Source organism: Lutra lutra, chromosome 18 (assembly GCF_902655055.1).
Source record: "Lutra lutra chromosome 18, mLutLut1.2, whole genome shotgun sequence".
Lineage (NCBI taxonomy): Eukaryota > Metazoa > Chordata > Mammalia > Carnivora > Mustelidae > Lutra > Lutra lutra.
Genome location: NC_062295.1, coordinates 21,967,534 through 21,992,096, shown reverse-complemented (window position 1 = coordinate 21,992,096; position 24,563 = coordinate 21,967,534). Strand labels below are relative to the sequence as shown.

Below are 24,563 nucleotides of genomic sequence, written 5' to 3'. Positions count from 1 at the left end.
AAACACCGCATGTGGGGGGAACAGGGTAGTAGGGGGGTGGGCTGAACTCCCAGGACCCCTTCCGCTTTCCACCTAGGATGCCTGTGTGTTCAGTAGAGGCCAGAAAGTCAGTCTATGTTTCCCAGATGCCCTTTCTGTGGACATTCTGGAAGCGAGCTAGGTACTGCCCATCAGCCAGCCTCCTGCAAGCAGGGAGAGCAAAAGTGAGGTGGAAAGAAGGGGACACACAGTGGCTGATTCTGGGCTGAGCACAGTGGCCGAGGAGACAAGTTTTCAAGTGCCCCAGCCTGGTGGGACCAGCTATAGTCAGGGCTGATCTAGCAGGTACAGCATCAACAGAGGCCAACAGTGGTGGTGGTGGCCACCTGCTTTCTGGAAGCCAGCTAAGGTGACGCGTCCCTGATGCGGATCCTCCACCCGCCCCGCCGTGTCCTAGGTAGTGGCTTTCCTGGCAGGCTGTGCTGGAAGGCTGGGTGCCATTCCAAGAGGCCCCCCAGCCTCCCACTCGGGATCCCTCCTCTTGTCACCCGGAGATCTTGTTAGCACCTGCTTCCCTCCCTTCCCTTCATCTCTGATTACAACAGCCCGAGTGGTCTCTATGGTTAGGCACTGACTGACCCCTGACTGATACGGTGCAGAAGGACAATTACAGCCTTCACGGCATTAGGAAGCCAGGAAATTAGCCATGATTAGGCCCCGTGAAGTGTGGGACCACAGGGAGAGGTGTGGTGGGGGGGATTCTAATTAATCTTAGACCCAAGTCTTTTTAAATTGCACAGGCTCTGGGGCCAGCCGTGAAGTCACAGTCTAAGATGCAAATATGGCTCCTGATAATAGAAGGCACTCAAAACAACTAGGCAGGTCTGAAGTGGGAAGTGGAGAAAGGCTTCCTTAATGAGAAATTAACATTCATTGCTGGGGACAAAAGGAGGCCTCCGAGCTATGGGCCCCGTAGGCCTTGCTCTTCTGCACTGAGATAAGGCTGTGGGATTCAATGGCCAGAAAAACCCTTCAATACTTCATTATAGACCCACAAAGGCAAGGGAAGACCAATGGGTTTGGGGGTCACAGGTCTGGGGTTCAAACCTCCCTAGTGGCTATGTGGCTCTGAGCAAGTCACCTTATCCTTCTGGCCCTCAGTTTCATCAAGGGAACAATGACAACAGTTACAGACCTACAAGGTGATTGCAAAGACGGGCCAATAAAACTTACAGAAAAATTTCCTACAGACCTACCGATATGGCACAGTGTAAAAGATCAATGTGGGGGACCACAGGATTAAAACACACACCATTGCTTAAGCCTCATCTCAGACCAAGTGAGTCAGAATCTCTGGGGGGTGGGGCTCCCAGGTAATGTGAATGCGCTGTGGGGGTTGAGACCCATTGACCCCAGGGCAAGTGTGAGTAAGGTAAGGACTACATGGGCAGGAATACGGCACCTGGAGCACAGATCTAGGCTCGGGTCTTGCTGCTGTCACTTCTTAGTGGTTGGCCTTGGAAAGCTCACTTAGCTTTACCGAGCATTCATTTTCTTGGCTTCCTTAAAACAGGAAGAAATTTGGAACTTGCCCTACCAGTCTGCCGTGAGGACAAAGGCATGTAGTAGGTGTGCAGTAAAAGATAGCTGTGTAGGGGCACCTGGGTGGCTCAGTGGATTAAGCCTCTGCCTTCAGCTCAGGTCATGATCCCAGAGTCCTGGAATCGAGCCCCGCATCGGGCGCTCTGCTCTGCAGGGAGCCTGCTTCCTCCACTCTTTCTGCCTGTCTCTCTGCCTACTTGTGATCTCTGTCAAATAAATAAAATCTTTAAAAAAAAAAAGATAGCTATGTAAACAAGTCATCACCATGGGGCTGTGAGTCTGTGCTGGTGTGCCCCATCCCCCATCTGGAGGGGAGGATCATGCCACAGAGAGGGGACTAGAGGACCCCCAGACCCCTCTACCTTCTAGGAGCCAATACCACACACAGAGAGGACACCCATGTGGTACCCTGCCAGACCCACCAAGGCCCACAGGGATTCCCAATGCCAGGATTATGTTTCTGTTCCCACAAGAACCCTGTTCCTTATTCTAAAGCATGAGCAGGGGCCATGTGTCTCAACACTGCCCAGGGCTCCCAGACCTGGTGCCATCCGCGGCGCTGGACTTTGCTGGGGGCTGTCCGTGAATTGCATCTTAAAGCTTCCTCCGCTTCTCGCAATAGGGTTCTCCGTCCATGATCTGCACCAGGGATGAGGGAAAGAGACTCAGTGAGGCACTGGTGGTAAGTTCACACCCAGGGAAGATGAGTGACTTCCAGATAAAATGTACTCCCCTGTGCCCAAAGTTTTCTAGGCAAAGCGAGTCCTGTTTGTAGCAGCAGGCCGTTAGAAAATAGGCCAAATGCTCGGGAGAAAGGGAATGGGGAGTAAGTCATAGCTGTAATGGGCAGGTCTGTATACAAAAGGAACAGTCTCCGAGATTCAGAAGCAGGATATACACCATGCGTGCTATAGGCCAGTGCTTGTGTAAAAGAGGAGAGAAGGGAGAGATATTTGTTGGGGGAGTGAAGGTACTGCTGGTGGCCCAAGTACAGAAGAGACTCCTACTAACCGCACCTCCTTGAAACCTGGACCAGGAAAGGCCTGCTTCTCCCAACCAGCACGGCCCAACTCCTCCTCCCCAAGAGCTAGGAGAATCATCCCATTTCTCTCATTGCCCTGGGGGCCCGGAAGCTCATGCTAAACTTGAAGCTGGACTGCAGTGGCTCTTCTCCTAGGAGAAGGTTTGGGGACATCACTCTCTCCTTTTATCTCCTTGTTGTTTTGACTCGTACTGTCTGTTATGGCTTGGGACATTTCCCATACCTGTAAGGCAGTGACTCAGAACAACATGAATCAAGATTATTGTGCGACGGGCATTTTACATTTCGTATGTCATTTCCTGGCAAGCCGGCAAGGTGGGCTTAAGTATTCTCATGTCATAGAAGAGGAAACTGAGGGTCAGTGAGGACCCTATTGCCAGAGGTCTCAAAGCTAGAGAGTGGCAGAAACCCAGCTCTGTCTCATTCCAAATGCTCTTCCTGTAACACAGTAGCAGGCCGGGTCCTCAGACAAAGCAGTCTGCCTTCAAGGGCACCCTGGTGCCCTAGGTATGGGTGCCCCCCTCAGTCCCATTTGACAGATGAGGAAACAAAGGCCCGGGAGAGAGACAAAGTAACCTGGCCAAATTGAGACCCCACCCCGTGTGCTCTGACATTTCGTTTGCTTTCCCGCCAGGTTGTTTTTGGTGCCGGTCCTGGGCCAGCCGCTGGGTGGCATGCTCCTATACCAACTTCACAAACTCCCTGAGAGTTTAATACAGGACACGCGGGATCGACTGCAAGTCTGTGCAGTCTGGATTAACTACACTCAGCACAATCCGTGGAGTTAAATATCACGCAGGGTTGGGTACTGAAGTGAAGACAGAGCCACTGAAAATTGGGTATAATTTAAATTATTCTAGACACTTCTTTCAATTACTGGCACCGCAAAATGGAAAAGCCGGGAATTTACGGCTCTCGGCCCTTTGCCCTGGGGGTAATGGAGGCCGAGGCTAAGTTTTAAAAGGAATAAAAAGGGATTTTGTTCTTTCTCACACTCCTGCTCTCTCTGTCTCTCTTTTTTTTTTAAGAGAGAGAGAAAGGAAGTGCACGCACAGACAAGCAGGGGGCAGGGCAGAGGGCGAGACAGAATCTCAAGCAGGCTCCTTGTCTGGTACAGAGCCTGACACGGAGCTCGATCTCACGACCCTGAAACCATGACCGCGCTGAAATCCCCGGTTGGCTGCTTAACCCACTGTGCCACCCAGGTGCCCCCTGCTCTCTTGCTGGCAAAGTGAGTAGAGTTAACTTGAACAGGTTAACTAGTTATTTGCAGGTAAGTTTAGGGGCACAGGATGTGGCTCCACGGGGCCCAGTGACCCGTGCTCACCGTGTGTCCCCTCGGTGTGGGAGGCACTCCTGGGGAAGTTGGAGTGGACAGCTTTCCGGGGGGACGACTTCAGCTCCGAATTGGCCCCATTGACATAGACAGAGAAACCCTGCTCCAAGTGCTCCAGCCTCAGCTGCATGGGGTCCTTGGTTTTCAGATGCTTTAATATCCTGGAAGAGAAACAATCACTTCCTCCTTGTTATGTGAGCCTGGGCCGCTGCCCACCCCCGTGTGGGGAGAGAACTGAGCCTCTGATGGGCAAAGCGTCTCTAATCGGAGGCCGGGTGGTGGGTGCCCAGCGGTTCATCGACAAACAGCCTGTAAGAGGCCCATTACACACACGGAGAAGCAGCAAGGGGGAGACTGTTTCGGGCTCTGCAGGGGTGTTTCTGCTTTCACTCTGAGGCTCAAGTGCACGTTAGCAACAACGCAGGCACGCGTCCACGCGTCATTCCTCGCCCCGCGGGGACCAGGATGGAAAGCAGGTAGGTGCGAACGCTGCCCAATTTCATGCATCTCCACCTTGTGTGGACAGTGGCACCTTCTCCAGGGTTTAACAAAACACGGGTCTAAGCCTTTGCAAGGAATTTCAGAGAACATCTACAAATCAGAAAACATCCTTCATCAGACCAGGCAGACTGACTTTTTGCTTCAGTAAATAAATGTGTTCTCAGAAGCTCGCCCCAATATCCCAAATGTCATCATTTTATATTCTGATGCAGTGAAAGTATATATCAAAGTAGGCTTTAGCTCATCCCCTTTTGGCTAAAAGGGTCTTGGCATGAACAAGGCTGGACCTCTAGTTTTCTCGAGGACCCAACCTCACACCTCAGGCTTAATCCTTTCCCAACTCCTGAGATTGTCAGTGCCATAAACAGTGTGAGCATCCTCAACCACCCCCCCTTCAGAACCATACCCATCGGACACCAAACCCTTGTGTTTCTATAAGCACCTTCATACACCCCATATGAGCTGGATTTATTTCCGCACAAGAAGACACAGACAACCAAGGTGCCTGGCAACCAGCGTGCATCCCCTTTGTGATTAAGTAATTTCCTATCAAACTAGCAAAATGCAAATTTTAAAAAATAATAGAAATAGTATCCACATAAAGGGTGTGTACAAGGTGCCAAATTCGGTTCTATTTGTGGTACGGATACAGTAGTTGGTTCTTATTATTCGCGGTAGTTTTGTTTTATGAAGTCCCCACAAATACTGAATTAGTGAATACTGAAATCTTGTTCCCAGGGGAAAATACAGGATTTGGTTCCTGTGAGACTCAGTCCCAATAGTTTCATTAAATGATCACTATAAAACCCTGTTGCATATGTGTTTCTGTTTAAAGGCACCTTATTTGATACATGGTTGAGACACTGACATGAAACTCACCAGCCAGCTCAGGCCTGAGGGAAGCTCATCTAATGTTTTTTCTCCCTTAAGAGACATCATAGCCTTCTTACACTTAGGAACATAAGACAGCACTTCAGGACCATGCTTAGGGTACAGTTTAAACAGCAAAATCACCAAGGAAAAACATAACAATGTGTAAGACATGGCACTCAGTATACTGTGAAAAGGCCACTTTTTTATGGGGTAAGAGCTAAAATAAGAGCTATTGCAGCTGGGAATGTGTGTGTGTTGGGCAGCTAAAATTTTTTGCCACTCTGCACTGGTCTTTGAATGACCACAAAAGCGCTGCAAATATTTAAAATTTACAAATAAATTTTTGTCAGTAGATGAATTCATATTTAGGGAACCATGAATAACAAGGATTGACTATATTAAGACCTTAATCTTCTCCAACAACCCTATGGGGTAATTACTTTTATTATCCCCATTTAATAGACAAGGCACGTGAGACACAGAGAGGTTAAGTAACTGGCCCAAGGTCACACAGCAGGCACGGTGGTAGGGCTAGACTGCAAACTTAAGCAATCTGGCTTGAGTCTTCACCACAGCAAAGACAACCTCTAAAGCTAAGGAAGAGGACACTGAACCTGGCAAACTTAGACACTGCTGCTAATTCAGACATAATATGAAAATAGAGAAAATGCCATATGCTTGGTGTTCCCCCGGGAAGCCCACTGCAGCAAATCAGTCTTGACCAGGAACAAGAGTCAGTGTTCGGTCATAACAAACCCCTAAAAGCAATCCAAATGTCCAACAGCGGGGAATGGAAGCTGGGATCCCACGCAGATGGTATCATTACTAAGAGTCTGTCCAGATGTGAGGAACTGCTTGCAATTGGGAGGACGGGGAGGGGGAGCAAAGGCAGAATAAAAATGGTACTGTGTGGTTCAGTGCAAAGTTGGAAAAAGGTGGGTTTGTGGACCCGGAGTGGAAGGTGATAGGTATGAAAATCCTATCAGTTGTTGAGGAAGGGTGGTGGCATTACCAGTGATCTCTTTGTTTGTTTTTTAAATGTTTCTTTAGCTGTTGATACATCCATCTTTTTCAACAATCATGGCAGGAACATTTATTACAGACTTCTTATCTCCTGCCAGCCTTAGAAGCCTGGGAGTTGATTGTTGGGCGGGCAACAGCATGAAACAGAAGGAAGGAAAACACAAGTCACTAAGAGACACTTTGCAAACAGAGCCATCGTTGCTCTCTCTGGAGCAAAACACCGAAGGCTGCAGCGGGCCCTGGGGAAAGTGTGCAGGGAGCCTGAGCCCTAGGAGGGGCCCAGAGAGTCGAAAGTCTGACCACCTAGGCACAGGGTGCCTGCCTCCACCTCCCTCCGGGGGTCTCCTGACGCTGGGCAGGTGGCGACGGTGACATCCCACTTGCTGTGCGGGATCCGGAGCTGGTACTCCGTGTGTGCTTCTCTTTAAGCAGAATGATTGATGAAAACATGGATTTATGAAACTGATAAATGAGGAGATAATTATCCAGACTGTGAAAGGGATCGCTGAAGGAACTCCCCGGCTGCAGCTGAGCCGACAGTGATACGTACTATGCACGCGGCATCGAAGAAAAGTGGTGTCTTTTTTTGGGTTTTTTTTGTTTGTTTAATTGATAGCCTGCTTTGCATAAAAAGCGGGCCCTCGGTGTAGGGGATTCAGAAAACTCAGACAAGGTCCCTCCCCTGTGGAAGATGGAGCCCCTGGCCACCTGGTCCCCCATCACACTCTGGGTTCCAGGTTTTGCTGGATGCAGGGAAAGGGCTCGCTGCCTCACACCATGGGATACTCTCGGTGTCTGTCTATTCTCCCCTCCTACTGTGGAGCCTGACCCCTGGATATGGGGACCATGCTGAGCATAAGGAATGTTCTTGATACCTGTTTCTGGAAAAAGTGGCTCTAAGACCCTCCAGGTCTAGCAGGGGAGAGAAGACACAGATGCGTATTCTCCTAGCTCCCATGGTCCTTGTGCTCATCACTGGAGCCTTTTCTGTCTTAGCCTGTAGCGGCCTGTGGGGCTGCTTGTACAGAGCTCTTTGGACAGAGAGGAAGTAGGAACATGATAGGGGGATACCACTGGGTGGGAGGAGCACAAACAGGGGCTCAGCGGGTGAGAGGGCATGGCCAAGCCAGGGTGGGGGGGCGCGTTGCTCCTGGGCATGGCCATGCCTGGGTTGCTGGCTGAACCCCTTGGCCTGAGAGCGCTGTGGCTGCTGTGTGACCAGGCTAGCCACGAGGCCCCTCCAACCTCAGTTACTCCCGGGGACCTGAGGGCTTTTCCAAGGGTCAAACATTCCAGCAATACCTGGATATCAGCTCAGGGAGAAGGTGTGTTTAACATTAATATGGCAATGATGGTGATGGTGATGATGGTGATGGCCCCTGGGTGTTGTCCCTCTCACTCCCTCACTGGTCCTTCCATTGGCTTGTTTTATAGATGAACTTGCCCAAGGTCACAGAGCCCAGGATGCAGCCAGGATTTAAAACCTGGTCCACAAGGCTCCAGAGCCCATCTCCCACCCACATCATTCTGCTGTGTCTAGTCTCCTCCCTTAACATGTCACAGGGCCCCTGAGGGAGGAGAGTCTGGATGAGGAGCAGTGGCTCCCAGATGGGGGCTTCCTGGAGGTGGTGGCATTTGAGAGCAGGCCTGAAGGATGGAGAGGGGGAGGACAGTGGTTTAGAGAGCTTGCTATTTCTCCAAGAACGTCGGTGCCCACGGGCTCTGGGATTCGCCCTTTCGGATGTCAGCATCCCCCACAGGAGGATATAATACTATTGTTGGGCTCCTGGATCCGGTCCAGCCTTCAGCATTTAGAGAGATGCATTACAGCCCGTCTCGGCCGTCCACCCTCCAGCACTTGGCCCTATCTGGTGGATGTGTTGTTGAGCGAATCTGTCGGGTGTGATTATATCTTTCATGAAGGTGAGTGACCAGAATCACTAAGGATCCTCTGGGAAGTTTGTACAGGGGTGACCCAGGGCTGTCACATCCTCTACCACCTCCTCTGGTCCTCTCCTGCAGCACAAGATGATGTTCTGCTTCTTTGGGCATAGTTGTAAATAGATGACCTTGTGCTCACCTGCCGCACCTGGGGAGTTCCTCAAGGGCAAGGGCTATGGGCAGACACCTGTTCGTTCTGCCTTGCCGGCAACTCTCCCCCATCTTCCAACCGGAGCCTCTCAGATCCCCTTTCAGAACCACTCCATTCCTACTCTTACTCCTACTATTATACACTTGCTCTACCACCCAGCTTAAGGAGATAGCCAAGGAGTGGCCCATCAGACCACGCTACCTCACCCAGCACAGGGCGTGACTGACTCGGGGCTGGGGCCAGGGCCCTCCTCAAGACTTTCACTGGAACTATCAGGAAGGAAGTGCTGCTCTCTTCTCCTTGAGGCAGGACGTAAGTGTGGGGCCGCCAGTGGCTACCTTGGCCTCCATGAAGGAAGCACCGGCCTGAGGGGCTCCAACATGGAGTTAGAACTGAGTACCTGGATACAACTATGCCTGAAGCTGGTTTCTTGCTTTTTTGAGCCAATACTTTTTCCTTATTGTTTAAGGTTTATTTACCCTGGGTTTCTCTCCATTCGACCCCGGGAGCACTAACTAATAAAGTCTGTACCTTCCTCATCACAACGCTCTCCTTCACGTCAGTGGCAGTGCTAAGCACCGAGAAGGCACTCAGTGAATTCCTACTGAATGAGGAAAAGAATAACATCACCAGCCTCTGTGGCGGCTATGTTCTGGGCAAGGTCACTCCTGGAAACTGGCTCCAATGATCACCCCCACCCCCCCATTTCTCAGGTCACAGGGCAACCTGGATCAGAAGGCTAGGTTTTCATTTCTGTCTGTGCACACTACACAGCCGAGATGCTGATTTTCTACCAGGTCATATAACTAGATTTCCAATAAACTGCGGTTTATTTCCACAAAACCCTTCATTGTGAAAGTGGCAACTCTGGTGGGTTTCTCCCCTCCTGATAATTTATGACAATGTCAAACCAAACATCAATCAGAAAGTACAGCCTAGCTCTACCACTTCCTGCCTTGATGACCTTGGACACACAGCTTACCACTCTGGGTCTCCTTTGTCTGGAAAATGGGTGCAAGGAGTGTAGCTACACCTTACCACGTAGTGGGAGGACACAATGAAATGATGGGGTGAGGTGCCTGGCATGCGGAAGGCACCCCAGAAAAGGTATCTCTAAAGCAACACCCGGCGATAGCTCGGGGGGCCAACCACTTTTCATGTCTCCAGTGGGAGTCACGCCAGCCCCTTCTTGGTGACAACACGTCCCCCGATTTTTTTTTTTTTAAAGATTTGTCTATTTATTTGACAGAAATCACAAGTAGGCAGAGAGGCAGGCAGAGAGAGAGGAGGAAGCGGGCTCCCTGCTGAGCAGAGAGCCCAATGTGGGGCTTGATCCCAGGACCCTGGGATCATGACCTGAGCCGAAGGCAGAGGCTTTAACCCACTGAGCCACCCAGGCACCCCACGTCCCCGATTTTTATGGCAACTTGGCTTGGACATATTTTTTCATTGCCTTTGTGCTACAACCTTGTCTCTGGATATTCTTCTCTATGCTATTGGCTGGGACCCCTTTGATTGTGCACTTATTGATCTGCTGATTAATGAGAAGCAATTTGCTCCTAAGGAACTATGACAATGTCCTCCCAGAGAAGTCACAAGAATATGATTAAACGATCACTCAGGTGTTCGGTGGCACCATCCAGCCTGCCAGGAACGGGATAAAAACACCCTGCTCCATGGCATTAATGATGATAAAAACCCATGTTGGGCTAATCAGCACGAGCCTCCTGCTACGGTAGCCGGAGCCGCCCCCGCCCCCCCCCCCCCCCCCCCCCCCCCCCCCCCCCCCCCCCCCCCGTGGGGGAGATGAGCGAGCACAGGGCAACCTGCACAGAGGACACTGCCTGGCTGTGCTTCTAGCTGCTCCTACAGTTTACCTGTTCGAGAGTTCGCCACTAGGGGTCACGCTGCCTCAAATGGGGGCATCTGGCAACAAGGGCGGGTGTTGGTAGAGATCCTGGGCATCTCAGTGGATATTAGTAAAGGGGTCAGTGGGCGGGAATGCTCAACTCCTGTAACACCAAGGACTGAACCTGTCCATGCAACATGCCAGCGGGAGTCCAGCCAATCAGATGAGGGCTGAATATACAGGATGACAACCACCACCCTCCCCACCCCTCGCCCCGGGGCTCTCTTGCCTGCAAGACCCCAGACTCAATCCCAGTAACACCAAGGCCCAGATTAGGACCTCATCCTCCCCACTCCTGCAGCTCTGTTTTAGGGGACTTCTTCCTGTTGTTTTGTGTTTTAATCTGAGTGCCTTACCAACATTTTAAAACTCAGGAGATTTCGACCCAAATCCACGTTTGCAGCTGCTCCAGCAACCCTGAAGGAGAGGAATCCCCAGGCCCAGATTCCCACAAACAACAACTGGCCTGAGCTGAGCAGCTGGGAAGTGAGCCTCTCAGGTGCCCACGGTCTCCACCAAGCTGGCTCCACTCACTGCCTGGCCCCTCCTGGCATCTGAGTTTGCAAACCCAGCTTAACGCCCCGAGGCCTGGGGACCAACCACAGTGAACAGACCGTGAACTTCCGTGGGCCTGGGGCAGGCAGCGAAGAGGGGAGGCCTCTTTCCAGCCAGACCACACCGCTTTGCCCTCGGTCACCAAACATTGCATCTACCGTGGGATTCTTCCAGAGCTAGCACACCAGACTCAAAATGAGTACCGACTTCACATTAAATGAGGTATTGACCAACTTTAAACATAGACGTGAAACGATTCCACCTTGATCTAATGAGGCATGATTACAGGCTCAGATTCCACAGGCCCGTCAGAGCCTGGATGATCACAGACTGGGCTATTCAGGTGACTAAATGCACAGGCCCTGCCAAGTTCAAGATTTGGCCATGATAAAGCCACCTTCTCCCAGAGCGGCGGCAGGGAGGCTAGAGGTGGTACTTACATGTAGAACCGTTTGCTACAACTCAATCAAGGATGCAATTAAATCAGCGAGTGGAGAAACGGGAGCTAGGATTGCAGATAATATCCCGAGCCTCTGAGTGGAGGCTGCCTGCAGCCCGTTCCTAGATGAAGCAGAGCCCGCATGCTGTTTAATACATTGAAATGGAGCTTTTATTGGGCTAATAGGAAGAGCTGCCGTTGAGCAACTCATCTTACCGGTTCCTCTGCTGAAGCAATATTAAATACTCATCATGTTTCTCATCGAAGTCAGGCACCATGTCCTTAGTGTAACCCTGAAACGAAGAAACAGACCAGGATGATGTCGGAATGCGGGGGAATTATTTACGGAGGCAGGAGGCTGAGCTTGACAAAGGCCCGGCTCCCTGGGTGCATCGCTCAGGCGACCCAGAGCCCCCAGAGATGGTCTGATGGCCCCATGGGTCTTAGACATACACAGTCAACATCTACAGAAAGGGCGAGGCTGGTTTCCCAGTCTCAACAGTGTTCGTTCTGTCCAAGCCCTATAAGATCAGGGGCTCTGGCCAAGATCTGAGCTTTGATGTTTTCTCCATGCTCATTATTTAGTTACCTGAATGATCATAACCAGATGTAACCCACATCAGTTGTTTAAGGAGGGGGTCTCATTTTCCTCTTATGCATGCTTATTAAAACACAGTTATCACAAAACTCTATGACCCAGATGGGGTTCCTTTAAGAGCAGACACTGGTGGGTGCAGGCCTCCTCTTCGGGCAACAGAATTCTAGATTTCCTTTCGAGAATCATTCAGCACCACTCCCCCCCTTTTTTTTTTAGTTCATTGTCTTCCTAGAGGCCCTTGAAAGTTCCTTTGTTGGCCTCTTGGGTCACATGACCTTGGCCTTAGCCTCTCAACACAGTGCCCCCCTCCCCTCCAACTCCGTAGCCACAGTGATTCACTGGTCTGAGGATGAGCTGTGGCCCAAGCCAGGCCCTTGAAAGTCAGCCCTGGGATTGTGCTGATCCTCTTGGGGGAAGAGCTGCTCTCTTTCCAGTAGGGGGCTAGGCTGATGAGACGCAGGCCAGAACTGAGACTGAGGCCCATAACTGAGACAGCAGGTGCATCGAGAGATGGAGAGAGATCCTTAATGTCATGATTTGACACCCTGGACCCACTCATGTCTGAAGAAGTGTCTGGACAATTCAGATCTTGCTTTAGAAATTTCTGCTGAGTCTCTGTCATTTGCAGCCAAAAGAATTATGTCATATATACCATAATCTGACCATTAAAGATAACCCCTATTACAATTTTCTATAGCTTTATAGAGGGATAATTAATGTAGACTAAACTACACATATTTAAAGTGACATACGTATATACCAGTGAAACCCCCATCATAACTTAAAATATATCCCCCAGATGTTTTATCATGTACATACATATTTATAAATACACACACAAACACAGACATTCCTTTTGGGAGGGAAAGAAGGAGAAGAAGAGAGAATCTTAAGCGGGCTCCATCCCCAGCCTGAAGCCTGGCAGGGAGCTCAATCTCACGACCCTGAGATCATGATCTGAACCGAAATCAAGAGTTGGATGCTTAACCGACTGAGCCACCCAGGAGCCCCCACAGACATTCTTTTAAATAAAAACAGGATCATACTATAAACAACGTTTTGCAATTGTCTGTTTCTTTTTTTTTTTTAAACATATAATGTATTATTTGCCCCAGGGGTACAGGTCTGTGAATCGTCAGGCTTACACATTTCACAGCACTCACCATAGCACACATTCTCCCCAATGTCCATAACCCAATCACCCTCTCCCTACTCCCCACAATTCTCTTTTTCTTAAATAACTTTTTTTTTTTTTTGCCAAGGGATGGATTAAAGAGACAATATAGGCTTGGTTCTGGTCACAAATTACATGGATTAAGTTTTAAATGGCAAGTAAGACATTTGCAATAGAAGTGCAATTTGTATGAAAATCCTAACTGCTACCATGGGGAGAAGAGAAAAGCCCCAGCATTCTCTTCTTCTTAAAATCTGGTTTTAACACCATTATTCTACCATAACCCCAGCCACGTGTGACCCATAACCTCCTTAATCAAATATAACGGTTCTTCCCGTGTTCATCCTTTTCAAAGGCTCTGGGCCACAGAGAACTACTGACCCCCCGTCGTCCCCAAATTCTCCTCCTTCAGCTTCTCCAGCTGTTAAAGAGCCTCTCTTCCCTCCCGTGCCTTGTCTGGCTTCCTTTCCTCCTTGGCCTCAGTTGGGGATGGTCACTATCTGTCCATTTCACTCCTCTAGGTCTCTATCCCCATCTTCTCTTTCCAGTTACAAGGAAATGGGTCCTCTGGATGGAAACCCGAGGTCACTCCTGGTCCAGTGCTGACAGCCCAATCCCCCTTCCTGTCCTCTTTCTTACAGAACTCTTAACTGTTGCTACCTGCTTACCTCTTCCTCATCACCCCGCTTCCCATAATACCCCGAAATCCCCCACTCGGGGCCAAAGGATGGAGTACTCCCATCTTCTCCCCCGTCCTGATGTCCCAGACACGTCTGAGTTTTACTGGGGTTTTCCTGCCGGCTCATCGGGCCCAGCAATCAGGAAGTGGGGACTCCTGCGGAACGTAAGCAAACAATTCAGCAACAGCTGACCCTAATCTCTTACTCCGATGGCTTCCTGAGATGCCCAGAGAGGTGACTTCTTCCTCTTTGGGACTGAGCCCTGCTTCACCCTGAATGGGAGAAAAGCACATACAACCTCAGTCTTCTGAGAGCTGCTTGCAGGACACTGGGTCTGGGGAGGACTCTCAGTCCCCTCTAGCATAACACGGGTCTGATGTGGCACATTTCCATATCCGTGATTCTCCTTTGATCTTCGCAAGAGCTTTTAGAGTGGTTATTATTACCCCATTTAAGATACAAAGAAACCCATCTCATGCATCTTCCGGGAATAGGCATCCTACTCCACAGCCATTTACATAACCATTTTGAAATATCAGAATGACCACTGATACATTATAGTGTGGAATGGACATTCAGTGACATTTGTAGATGAAATACGAGGCCGCAGGGAGACCTCAGCTCGGGAGGTCTGGGCCCTGGGCTTGCACCTCAAACCCTCCCTGCCTCTGCCAGGAGGGAGATGTCATCACAAAGGCTTGACCAGCTCAGGCACACGCCCAGCCCCATGCTTTTTCCCTGCTTCTCATAAGCTAACCAACACGCGCACAGATCAGATCTCCTGGGACTGTGTTAACGTGCAGCTGTGACTCAGTAGGACTGGGGAGGGAAGGGCCCACATCAGCATATCTTTATTATTTTTTAAGGGTATTTATTTGAGAGAGCTAGCATGCACACAGGAGCAGGGGGGAGGAGCAGAGCGAGGAGAAGCAGGCTTCCCATTGAGCAGGACACCCCCCCGCCCACCGCCACGTCTGCATTTCTGACAAGCTCCCAGGCAATGCCCATGGGCCACACTTGGAGTAGCAAGTCCTGAGACTAGCCTGCCTCTCATCAGACAGTCTCCGGAATTGAGCTGGGGAGAACATGAGCTTTGAGACCAGGCCTGGCTCTGAGTAGCAACACTGCCCTTAGTTTACTCCTCTGTTAAAATGGGAGTGATAACAGTACCTGTCTGGTTGGATTTTTCTTTCCTGCGTACGGTTAAACCTAGATTGGAAGCAATAATGGCAGAAAGGACTTCGCACGGTACCCGGTACTTAGAAGGTTCTCAGTGACTATTAGGTACATTTTACATCTATAGAGTTCCATTACTTATTTCCTTATTTATTTTAAGATTTTATTTACTTATTTGACAGAGAGAGACGGTGAGAGAGGAAACACAATTTGGGGGAGAGGCGGAGGGAGAGGGAGGAGCGGGCTCCCCACTGAGAGCCTTATGTGGGGCTTGATCCCAGGATGCTGGGATCATGACCTGAGCCGAAGGCAGATGCTCAACCACTGAGCCACCCAGACCCCTGAGTTCTACTATTTGAAGAGCGCTATCTTGAATCCTCCCCACCTTTGCACATCCTACCCCGCCCACCTTAATTATTCTACTCTCTTTTCCAGAAATCCACTTCCTTTCCTCCAGCCTCCATCCAAATCCTCTCCAGGTCCCAGCTGAGTTTCCAAAGTCTCCATGAAGCCTTCCCTTTCCATTCTCGCCCCACTCCCTTCAGCTCAGTCCCAAACCCTGCAATTAGCATTAAATTATATACAATACGAGGCACAACCGTGCATAATTAAAGGCTGAGTTGTTAGCATTTAACTATATACATTGCTCACCAATTATCTGGGGATCTGGAGACTTGGGGGTGAACCCTGAACTCCACTTACCTTTGCTGAGCCTCTGCTGCTCTCGTCTGTAAAAGGGGGGGGCGCTAAGTATAAGCTGTACCTAACAGGGCAGCTCGAAGGCTCAACTCAGAGAAAAGCAAAAGTGACTTAGGGTCCTTTTCTTTCCTCTTCCCAACTCTCTGGGGCGGATTATAAATTCTGGGAGGGCACAACTATGGGGAGGCAGGGGGAAGAGCCTCAGCCTCACCACCATCCAGCTGTCGGGTGGTAAGTGCTAGAGCTGGCTAAGCACCAGCTCGGGTCCCCCCACTCCAGCCCTGGTCGGATGCCAGACACTGAGTCTACCCAGCATTGCCCGCTTCACTTTGGGGAGACTTTAAGTGTCCGGCTAGAAGATGGAGGCATTTACAATGAAAGCACCCCACGAAGGTGTGAGAAGCTTGTGAAGGGCCAACTATATCCTTATGGTCTTGCAGCAAACACGTACCAGTGCTTAGCCTCAGACCCAGCGTTTGTACATGGTGAGCACCTACCGGCTGTGCTCAACCACTTGTCAGGGGCCTGCTCCCCATGGTCCTGCTGGGCTTGGGATGAATGCTTTACATGCAGTCACGCAAACACGCGGTCTTGGGGGTCCCTAACTTCAGGGGATGGCCTGAAGGGGGCGCTAGGAACACCCATTTGATTGCATGCAAGCGGGCACTCTGGGAAGAACATCAGTCATTTTCAACAGATTACCAAAGGCATCCAAGACCCCCAAAAATGAGACAAATGACCATAATGAAATGTATAAAAATGGGATGCCAAGGATTTGAATGAGGGGCCTGGGATGGCTCCAGTGTGATTGGCTCAGGGCTAGGCCAACAGACTCAGCTAAGGGATCTGTGGCCCCAATCTCCAAGGGAAACCAACGGATACCCCAAACCTGACCACTTCTCCTCGCCTCCCCGCCACCGCTGTGCGTCACAGCCCCACTTCCACTCTCTGCTAATACCCTACCTCCTTTATCTCATTTACTCCGCTTTTTATGTATTGATTCCACCGAGGCAGGGACTGGGTCTGTTTTGATTGCTTGTGTATTCCAAGCCTCTAGGACAGTGTCTGGCACATGGTGCGTCCTCCCTAAATACTGGTTGAGGGAATGAATGCATTAGGACCCACTTGAGCTGGGATTTTAAAGCCTGAAACATTTTCTGGGCCGCATAAAAAGGGAAAGCTGTTGGGCAAAGGTTTGGGGTGGGGCGGGGGCTTGCCAAAGCCTGAGATGTTCCCGGACTGGCCAGAAGTTTGGTTTGACCAGAAGGGTGGGTGCGGGGGCTGCACAAGTTAGTGACGGTGAAGGGTCTAAGGAGTTTGGATGCGACACGGACGCAAACTGTCGCCGCAACCACTGTCATTGTCATCATCTTTATCCCGGACACTGGCCCCAGAGACAGCGCAGAACCTTATCAATGGCCGGACTCTTCATTCTCTTTAGGCAAAAAGTGGAATTGGAAAGAAATGCCAAGAATCAGTTATGCTTAAAGGTGCTCGACAGAGTCTATATTTCAGGGATCACATACTCTCTGAGGCCAGAATATTGGAATTCTCCTAAACAGGGCTGATCTAGCGAGTGCCTGCGCGTGAGCTGTGTTCCCAAGCAGCTCAGAGCTGTGGAGTGGGTTTCCAGAGCTTGTGAATGCGGGGGCCCTAGCCTTGCTGGGGTCAGGTCCCAGCAGGGCAGAACAATAACTTTGGATGGTTTAATAATGAGGCTGGGCAAACACTGCTGTCTTGGGGCCCTGTGGAGTTCAGAGGGCAACCCCTCCCCACCACACCTCCCCCCCCAGGCTCATGTCCTACTTGAGGAACAATTAAGGAGATGAGCAAATGCTCCGGGTCACCAGAGCCCAGCACTGCAGGCTGTTATGCTCTGGGGGGTGCTTACTTCGGGCGTGTGCCGTTGTGCTGTGTTCTGGGATCCGTATGCCCATTTTACGGGCTCTGAAGGCTGAGGCAAATGGCCTCAGGGCCACAGAGCAACGAAGCAAGCTCAAGCACATTTGTTGTTTGTGCGGGCTCTGCGTCTATTCATTTTCTTCTGGTTACATCACTTCAAGTTTCCCTTGAGAAACCACTTCTCCGCCACTCTCAGGCCATGTGGTACCCTGGCCAACCAGGGCACTCTTCTCCCTAGCAGTGTGATTGGCTCAGGGCTAGGCCAACAGACTCAGCTAAGGGATCTGTGGGAACAGTACCCCCGCCCCCAGGCCCTCCTTCCCTGGAATTACTAGCTAATAGGAGCAGAGAGCCACGAGGGCCAGCATGAAGGGAGAAGTCATTTTTATTCAACTGCTGAAGTTCACTGTTAATGAACATCCTCGTATGTTCCCGGGAGAGATCTGTCCGAGAGTCACACCGACCCAGAGGCAGCTGAATTGAAGACAGAAAGAGACAGACCGTATGGAAACCAGATCATCTTGATCACGTTTGAGACTCTGTATCCAGCCGTGCCTGAAGTCAGCACTGTATCAGACTTGTTAGTCACATACCTTTCTTGACTTGAGCCGGTCTGAATTGTGTGTGTGTGTGTGTGTGTGTGTGTGTGTGTGTGTGCACCCGCGCGCACACTCGCGCACGCATGTGGGGTGGGTGGGGGTGGGGGAGAGAGAGAGAGAGAAAATGAGAGAGGGAAGGAGATTAACAATACCTGAGTGAACTCTGGCTGGCACAGCAGTAAAGCCAATACTCAGAAGTGTCTGAATCCAGTCTGTCCCGTGACGTAGGGCTCAGAGTAGTAAGTAAAGGACTGAAATGACATTCCTTAAGGAATGTTCTCAGTGATGGCTCTAAAGCCACACTAAGAGATGATCCAAATGCATCTCGAATACAAAACTCCTATTCTTCCTTCAAAACCCACTCCCAACTACCTCCTGCTCTGCTCTCCTCACCGGGAGATCCTGTTCTTTAGGTCCCCAGGCTGCAGAGTAAGTCTTTAATGCATATTAGTTGAATGAAAAAGGATCCTTGAGAGCTTCCTTCTCTACTGTCCCTGCTAACGTATCAGGTGTCCTCCCAGCCTCAAAAGAGGAACAAAAAATGCTCTGCGTTCAGGATGCTAAATCGAGAAGGAAACTAAAGCATCAGCTGATACTACCCCCTAGAGGTTCGAGCGAAAGAAGGCAAAGCACAGCAGCAAAGATCTAAGTTTCACACGCCCTGGGTAGACTGGGTTAGCAAAATGGCATGCTTTGCACACCAGGTGGAGAATCAAAGGAAGAATCTGGGTTATTTCTCAGATGCCTGAAACTTACATTGATTATGTCCCTGCCCTGCTACGTATCGTTATGTGTTGCTACCAACACACGCCTGGAGATTTCGAACTTAGTGCCAGGATTTGCAGAACATCAATGTAGATCTAGAATCTAGGATTTCCTCCGGGACTTCAGGACACAGTAAACCCTATTTCCATGAAAATGTTTTTCTTCCACGCCTCCTGAAAAAATCATCTGCAATACCTATCTGCTAGAAAATAATGAACACTTCTTTTTAACTCTCAGAAAAGTTTCCTTGGACGACTGGAGTATATGTTATAAACTATCTTTCAGGCTGGCAAATATAGATTTTCTCTTTTTAATCTTGAATGAGTTTACTTTAAAAAAGGAAACTTTATATTAATGCCGTAAATGGAAAATCATTATCCCTTGCCATAAATAGAAGGCAGACATAAATACGGACCTACTGAAATAGCACACACTTTACGAGCCACCTACGGAGCCGTTGGAAGTACGCGAACTGCGCGCTGGGAAACCACACCACGCTGCGAGGTGGACGGCACCGACCTCATTTTACAAATTCATCTGTTCGCTCAATATTTATCGAATTTCTATTCTGGAGACACACAGCGAGCACATCAAAGTCTCTGCTATTACATTCTAATGAGAGGAGACAAGCAATAAAAAAAAATAAGTAAATAGTACAAATAGATGGTGCTAAGTGCTGTGGAGAATGGAAGGCAGAGAAAGGCAGGGGTGGGGGGGCAGGGGAAGGGCAGAGGGGTGGGGATGGAGGTGCTGTTTTTGCCAGGGGGTCAGAGAAGGCTGCTGGTAAGGTGACATTCAAGAGGAGGCTGAAGGAAGTGAAGGAGAAAGTGCAGGAACCTGGACTGAGGGGTTTTCTGGGGGGCAGGAGTAAGTGCAAAGGCCCAGAGGTGGGAGCATGATGGTGTCCTTGACAAACAGAGTGAGCGAGGTGGGGGAGTGGGAGGACTGCGGTGGGACAGGGTGGAGGCCCTGGTGAGGATTCTGGTGTTACTCTCAGGCACCGGGAAACTCTCAGAATGTTTTGAGCAGAGCTGATACCTTGGTACTTAGGTTTTCAGTGAGTTGTGATGGGCTGAGGCTGTTCTCACGCTCCTTCCTGAGGAGAACTCTGGAGGGGGCTTAGGCTGGCAGGGCCCCTGAAAGCGGGGTCTGCAACATCAAGGGAAGAAAAGAGGCCCGCTTTTGCTCTCCCACAGCTTGTGCTAAACTCATTCAGGTGGCTGTTCTACTGTTCCTTCCCATCCCGAGGAACTGGCCACTTGGCCTGATGGGAGGAGAAGGCTGGCCTAGATGGAATTTTTCTCTACTCCCCTCTCTGCCACCACCATTTGATTTGCATCAAGAACTTTTCCTTCTAGGGGTGCCTGGGTGGCTCAGCCGCTAAGTGTCTGCCTTTGGCTCAGGTCATGATCCCAAGGTCCTGGGATCAAGCCCTGTGTCAGGCTCCCTGCTCAGCAGAAAGCCTGCTTCTCCCTCTCCCACTCCCTCTGCTTGTGTTTGTTCCCTCTCTCGCTGTCTCTCTCTGTCAGATAAATAAGCAAAATCTTAAAAAAAAAAAAAAAAAGAAAGAAAGAAAGAACTTTTCCTTTTAAGGGAATGAACCTCCAGAGAGCTCTTCCTTCCCCTGGTTACCAGAAAGGATGCTCACTGCTCAGGCAGGGGCCTCCCCCAGCCCCCTGAAGCAGGGGGCACTGAGAGGTCCCCTGCTATTTATTCAACAGTATTCCCTGTGCTGCTTCTGTGGGACAAGCACTGCACTGGAGACAGGCAGAGATTAATGGAGTCTGGCTTCACCAGCCTTCCCAACCTCACTCCCACCTCTCCTACCCCCCGACCCCAGCTTCACAGCCCTTCTGGCTGTTTCTCAGAGAAGCTGAGCCCCTGCTGGAAGGTTTCCTCCTTGCTTGTGGGCATAGGTGGCCCTACCTGGGGCCTCTCCCAACTCCACAGGCCTCTACTCTCTGAAAGTCTGCCCACTGGTGAAGTTTGTGCTTCCCCTGCTGGGACACCAGAGCCAGGAGAACAGGGCCATGCCAACGCTCCCCGGTGAACCTCTCAGCCCCCAACCATTACTGGCACCCAGGAGGAGCCTGTAAGGTATTGTTGAAAGGAAGGAACAAGAAAGGAAAGAAGGGAAGGCAGGAATGCAGGATCACTGTCCTCAAAGAATTTAGCAGGGTCAGCCCCTGAAAGACAAAGGCTTGGTGGGATCATTGTGATCAAGAGGAGGCACAAGCTCCTGGGGCCAGCGGGGGCGGGGGGGGGGGGGGGTGTGTGGCGGCAGATGCCTGGCACCACTCAGGGCTGGACGGGCTCTATGGAGAGGATACAGGCGCTGACCTGTAGGGGAGCTCACTAGGTGGGTGGCGGAGAGGAGGGGGGATGGGGAGGGCATCAGGCAGGAAGCAGGGTGTGCAAAAGCACAGCGTGAGGAGCACCGGTAGCATGTCAGGGGGGTGGGACAGAGAATGCTCAGAGCACGTTGGTTTTATCTCAGGGGACAGCAAGGGGCACCTGGCGTCTGACATTTCAGGTCTGCTTTAGGCTGGTGAAGGGCAAAGCCCACTGTGCCCGTGACAAGTGCTGGGGTGCAGGCGTTGGGGGAGGAACCTGAGGAAGGTTCAAGTCTGGGGCATGCAGTGCACTCAGGGGCCCAAATTCCACATTCCCTCACTCACTAAAGTCAAAAGTTCTGCCATGTGAGCTCATGGAGACCTAGGAATATATGGGAAGCAGGTCATGTCATCTCCCCATGCCCATCCCCTCCCCAACCTTGTAAGACCATGATCCTTTCCTTCCCTCTCTTTCTCCCCGCATCCCCCCTCCTTCCCTTCCTCAGGTTTGCCACTTTCAGGCTCACTGGGCACCTCCCAGCCCATGCCAGGACCAGGTCCCTCACCTTCTGGAGGTGACAGTCTAGGGAAGGGGTCCGGTTTTAAACAAAAGAGCCCACCACCCAGTATTATGTCATCTACCATTCCCAGCACTCCGGAGGTGGATGTGGGACACCTTTGCTGTGGACACACAAGGACGGCAGGAGGGTCAGCCAAGGCTTCATGGACAGGCAACACGGAACCAAAAGGTGAAGGGCAAACAAGGTAATTTGGGGCAGAGAGGGAAGCACCTCCTCAAACAAAGCAGATGTCCACGTGAAGGCCATGTGGCAAGAAGGCACAAAGGATGAGAGGAGTGAGAACGTTTCTGCAGGGCTGGAGCCAGCCTTCAGAAGGGGAGCGGAGGACAGCGTGGGGCTGAGTGTCCAGACCACCAACCACCAACTGCCCACATGCCCACAGCAAGGAGTTCTGCCCTCAACTCCAGACCACTGGGGACCCACATCAGGGTACTGGGGCAGAGGTTGGAGGTGGCCAAGAGCGGGTGCTGGAAGCAGGTAGAAGGCTGCTCTGGGTGTTCCGACAAGAGGTGTCAGCAACATGGAGGAGGCAGGAAGAAGAGATTTTCAAGGCACAGGTGCAGGGCTTGATGACATGGGGAGGGGAGGTACTGAAGAATCTGCCGTGTCTGGGCCGTGTCATGGGAGGGATGGTGCAGCTGTTTTTGGAGAAGTGACAGCTGGCAGGGAGCAGAGCTGACTTTGGTTTGGGGCAGCTATGTGGAGACACTGAGGCCCCCAAGAGGGGCGGTTCAGGGGCTGGCAGTGGGCTGTCCAGGTTTGGGGTTCAAGGCTTCACAGTGCAGTGACGATGCCCCTTCCTGCCTGCTTATCCCTATCCCAGGTGGGGTTACGCCCTCCCTCGGCAGTGTTCCTGACACCTTCTTGTGGACCGCTCTCTGTTGGGGAGTACTTAGACAAGCCACTGTGGATGCAACACAGATGACTCATTGTCACCCCAGTACCGGGACCAGTGATGGCTGGTCCTTTCCCAGGAAGAAGCCAGGTGATGCTGGCTCTCAGACACGGCTTGATGCCAAGGGTACAAAGACCCAGGCACCTTGCCTGAACTGAGAACATCTCTGAAGTGCCACCCATCTCCAGACATCCCTCTGGGATGACCAAGGCTGCATCACCATTCAACTCCTCCCTCTATCCAGTTCCACTTCCCTCCCCCTTCAGAGGTGTCATTCCAGAGAGCCCCCTCCCACCCCCAACAATGTATCTCCCTCCCAGAGTCTGCTTCCTGGGGGACCAAGATAGCACATCTCTCCTCCTTGACCGTGAGCTTTCAGGGCATGGCTGAGACCTGTTACTTCAAAGGACGTGGATAAATGCATTTTGGACAGCATGAACGATCATGACTCAGCCAGAACGTCCTACATGGTCCTGAATGCAAAGAAGACAGACCCAAGTCCTAAATGTGTGATGAATTCCTTACACCATAGGACCATATATATATATATGCTTATATATATATATATTTATGACTTATTTATTTGAGGGAGAGGGAGAGCATGAGCAGGGGAAGGGGCAGAAGGAGAGGGAGAGCAAGAATCCTCAAGCAGACTCCCTGCTGAGCACAGACCCCCCCCCCCAACTATACAGGGCTTGATCCCAGGACCCTGAGATCATGACCTGAGCTGAAATCAAGAGCCAGTGGCCCAACCAACTGATTCACCCAGGCACCCCCACAGGATCCAATTTATAATTCTGAAATGTGGTTGCCATGGAGGTGTAGGGCACAGGCCCTTAATTCTTAGGGTCTTCATCTGACTGCTGAGCAGCCAGGAGGGGTGGTTGGGACTTGGCTGTGCAGCCAGACGCCTGGGTAGGATTCCCATCCTGCTTGGGTGAGTGGCAAATGGTACTTGTGCCTCAGTTTCTCTGGCTATCAAACTGGGATGATGTTCTGGCAGCATAGTGCCTGACAGCCAAAAAGTGGAAGCAGCCCAGCTTGTCCTTCAATGGATGAATGAATACACAGGGTGTGCTATCTCCATGCGATGGAGGGTCACCAGGCCATAGAGAGGAATGATGTACTGACATATGCTACAGCATGGACGGACCCTGTAAACATTATGCTGAGTGAGAGAAGCTGGACATTTACATGAAATGTCCAGGACAGGCAAATCCACACAGAGAAAAAGCAGAGTAATGGGCGCCTGAGCCCCAGGGAAAGAGGAACGGGGAGTAACCGCTAATGGGTACAGGTTTCTATCTGGGGTAATGTACATGTTTTAGGGATTAGGTAGTGGTGATGACTGCAGAGCGCTATGAATATGCTAAATACCACTGAATTGTACACTTTAACATGGTAAAATTTTGTGCTATGGAAATTAGCTCTCCATAAAAAACAACAACAACAACAAAAGAAATAAGGATAATGAAAAGCATCTCCCTTATAAACATAAACCGTTCAGAACACAGCCTGGCATAGAACAGATACTCGTTATGTGTTAGCAATGAAGGCAGACGATGCCAATTAGAAATACTGAGGAGTTTCTCCAACGGCACACGCTCTGAACGCTGGGTGGACCCCGGACCCAGCTCCCCGAGCTACCCCCAAAGGCAGATTCCACCTCAGCCAACACCCACCTGAAATTCACACGAAGATGACGTAACCTTTTTTAAGGACGCCACTCTCCTTTGCCCGTGTGGGATGTGGCTGAGCTAAACTGTTTCTGGGGAGAGCAGCTGGGTGTAGGATTTGGTCTGCCTCCAGA

General features: G+C 50.8%; 1 protein-coding gene across 6 annotated transcripts in view; it reads right to left on the bottom strand.

Annotated features, from left to right (window-relative positions):
* The window catches only part of KATNIP (katanin interacting protein), a 173,588-nt gene that overhangs the window by 113,087 nt on the left and 35,938 nt on the right, over positions 1-24,563 (bottom strand). For 4 of the 6 annotated variants that reach the window (XR_007124556.1, XM_047714380.1, XM_047714384.1 and 1 more), the window contains exons 3-5: positions 11,568-11,644; positions 3,951-4,120; positions 2,123-2,220 (exon numbers count right to left, since the gene is read on the bottom strand). Coding sequence is in view for 5 of the 6 variants with exons in the window: in XM_047714380.1 (XP_047570336.1) it covers positions 2,123-2,220; positions 3,951-4,120; positions 11,568-11,644 (345 nt within the window). In the remaining variant the exon portion in view is untranslated. Of the gene's footprint in view, positions 1-2,122; positions 2,221-3,950; positions 4,121-11,567; positions 11,645-16,641; positions 16,698-18,668; positions 18,674-22,943; positions 22,949-24,563 lie in introns of those variants that run through there. The other 2 variants (XM_047714383.1, XM_047714381.1) reach the window with 2 other exon arrangements.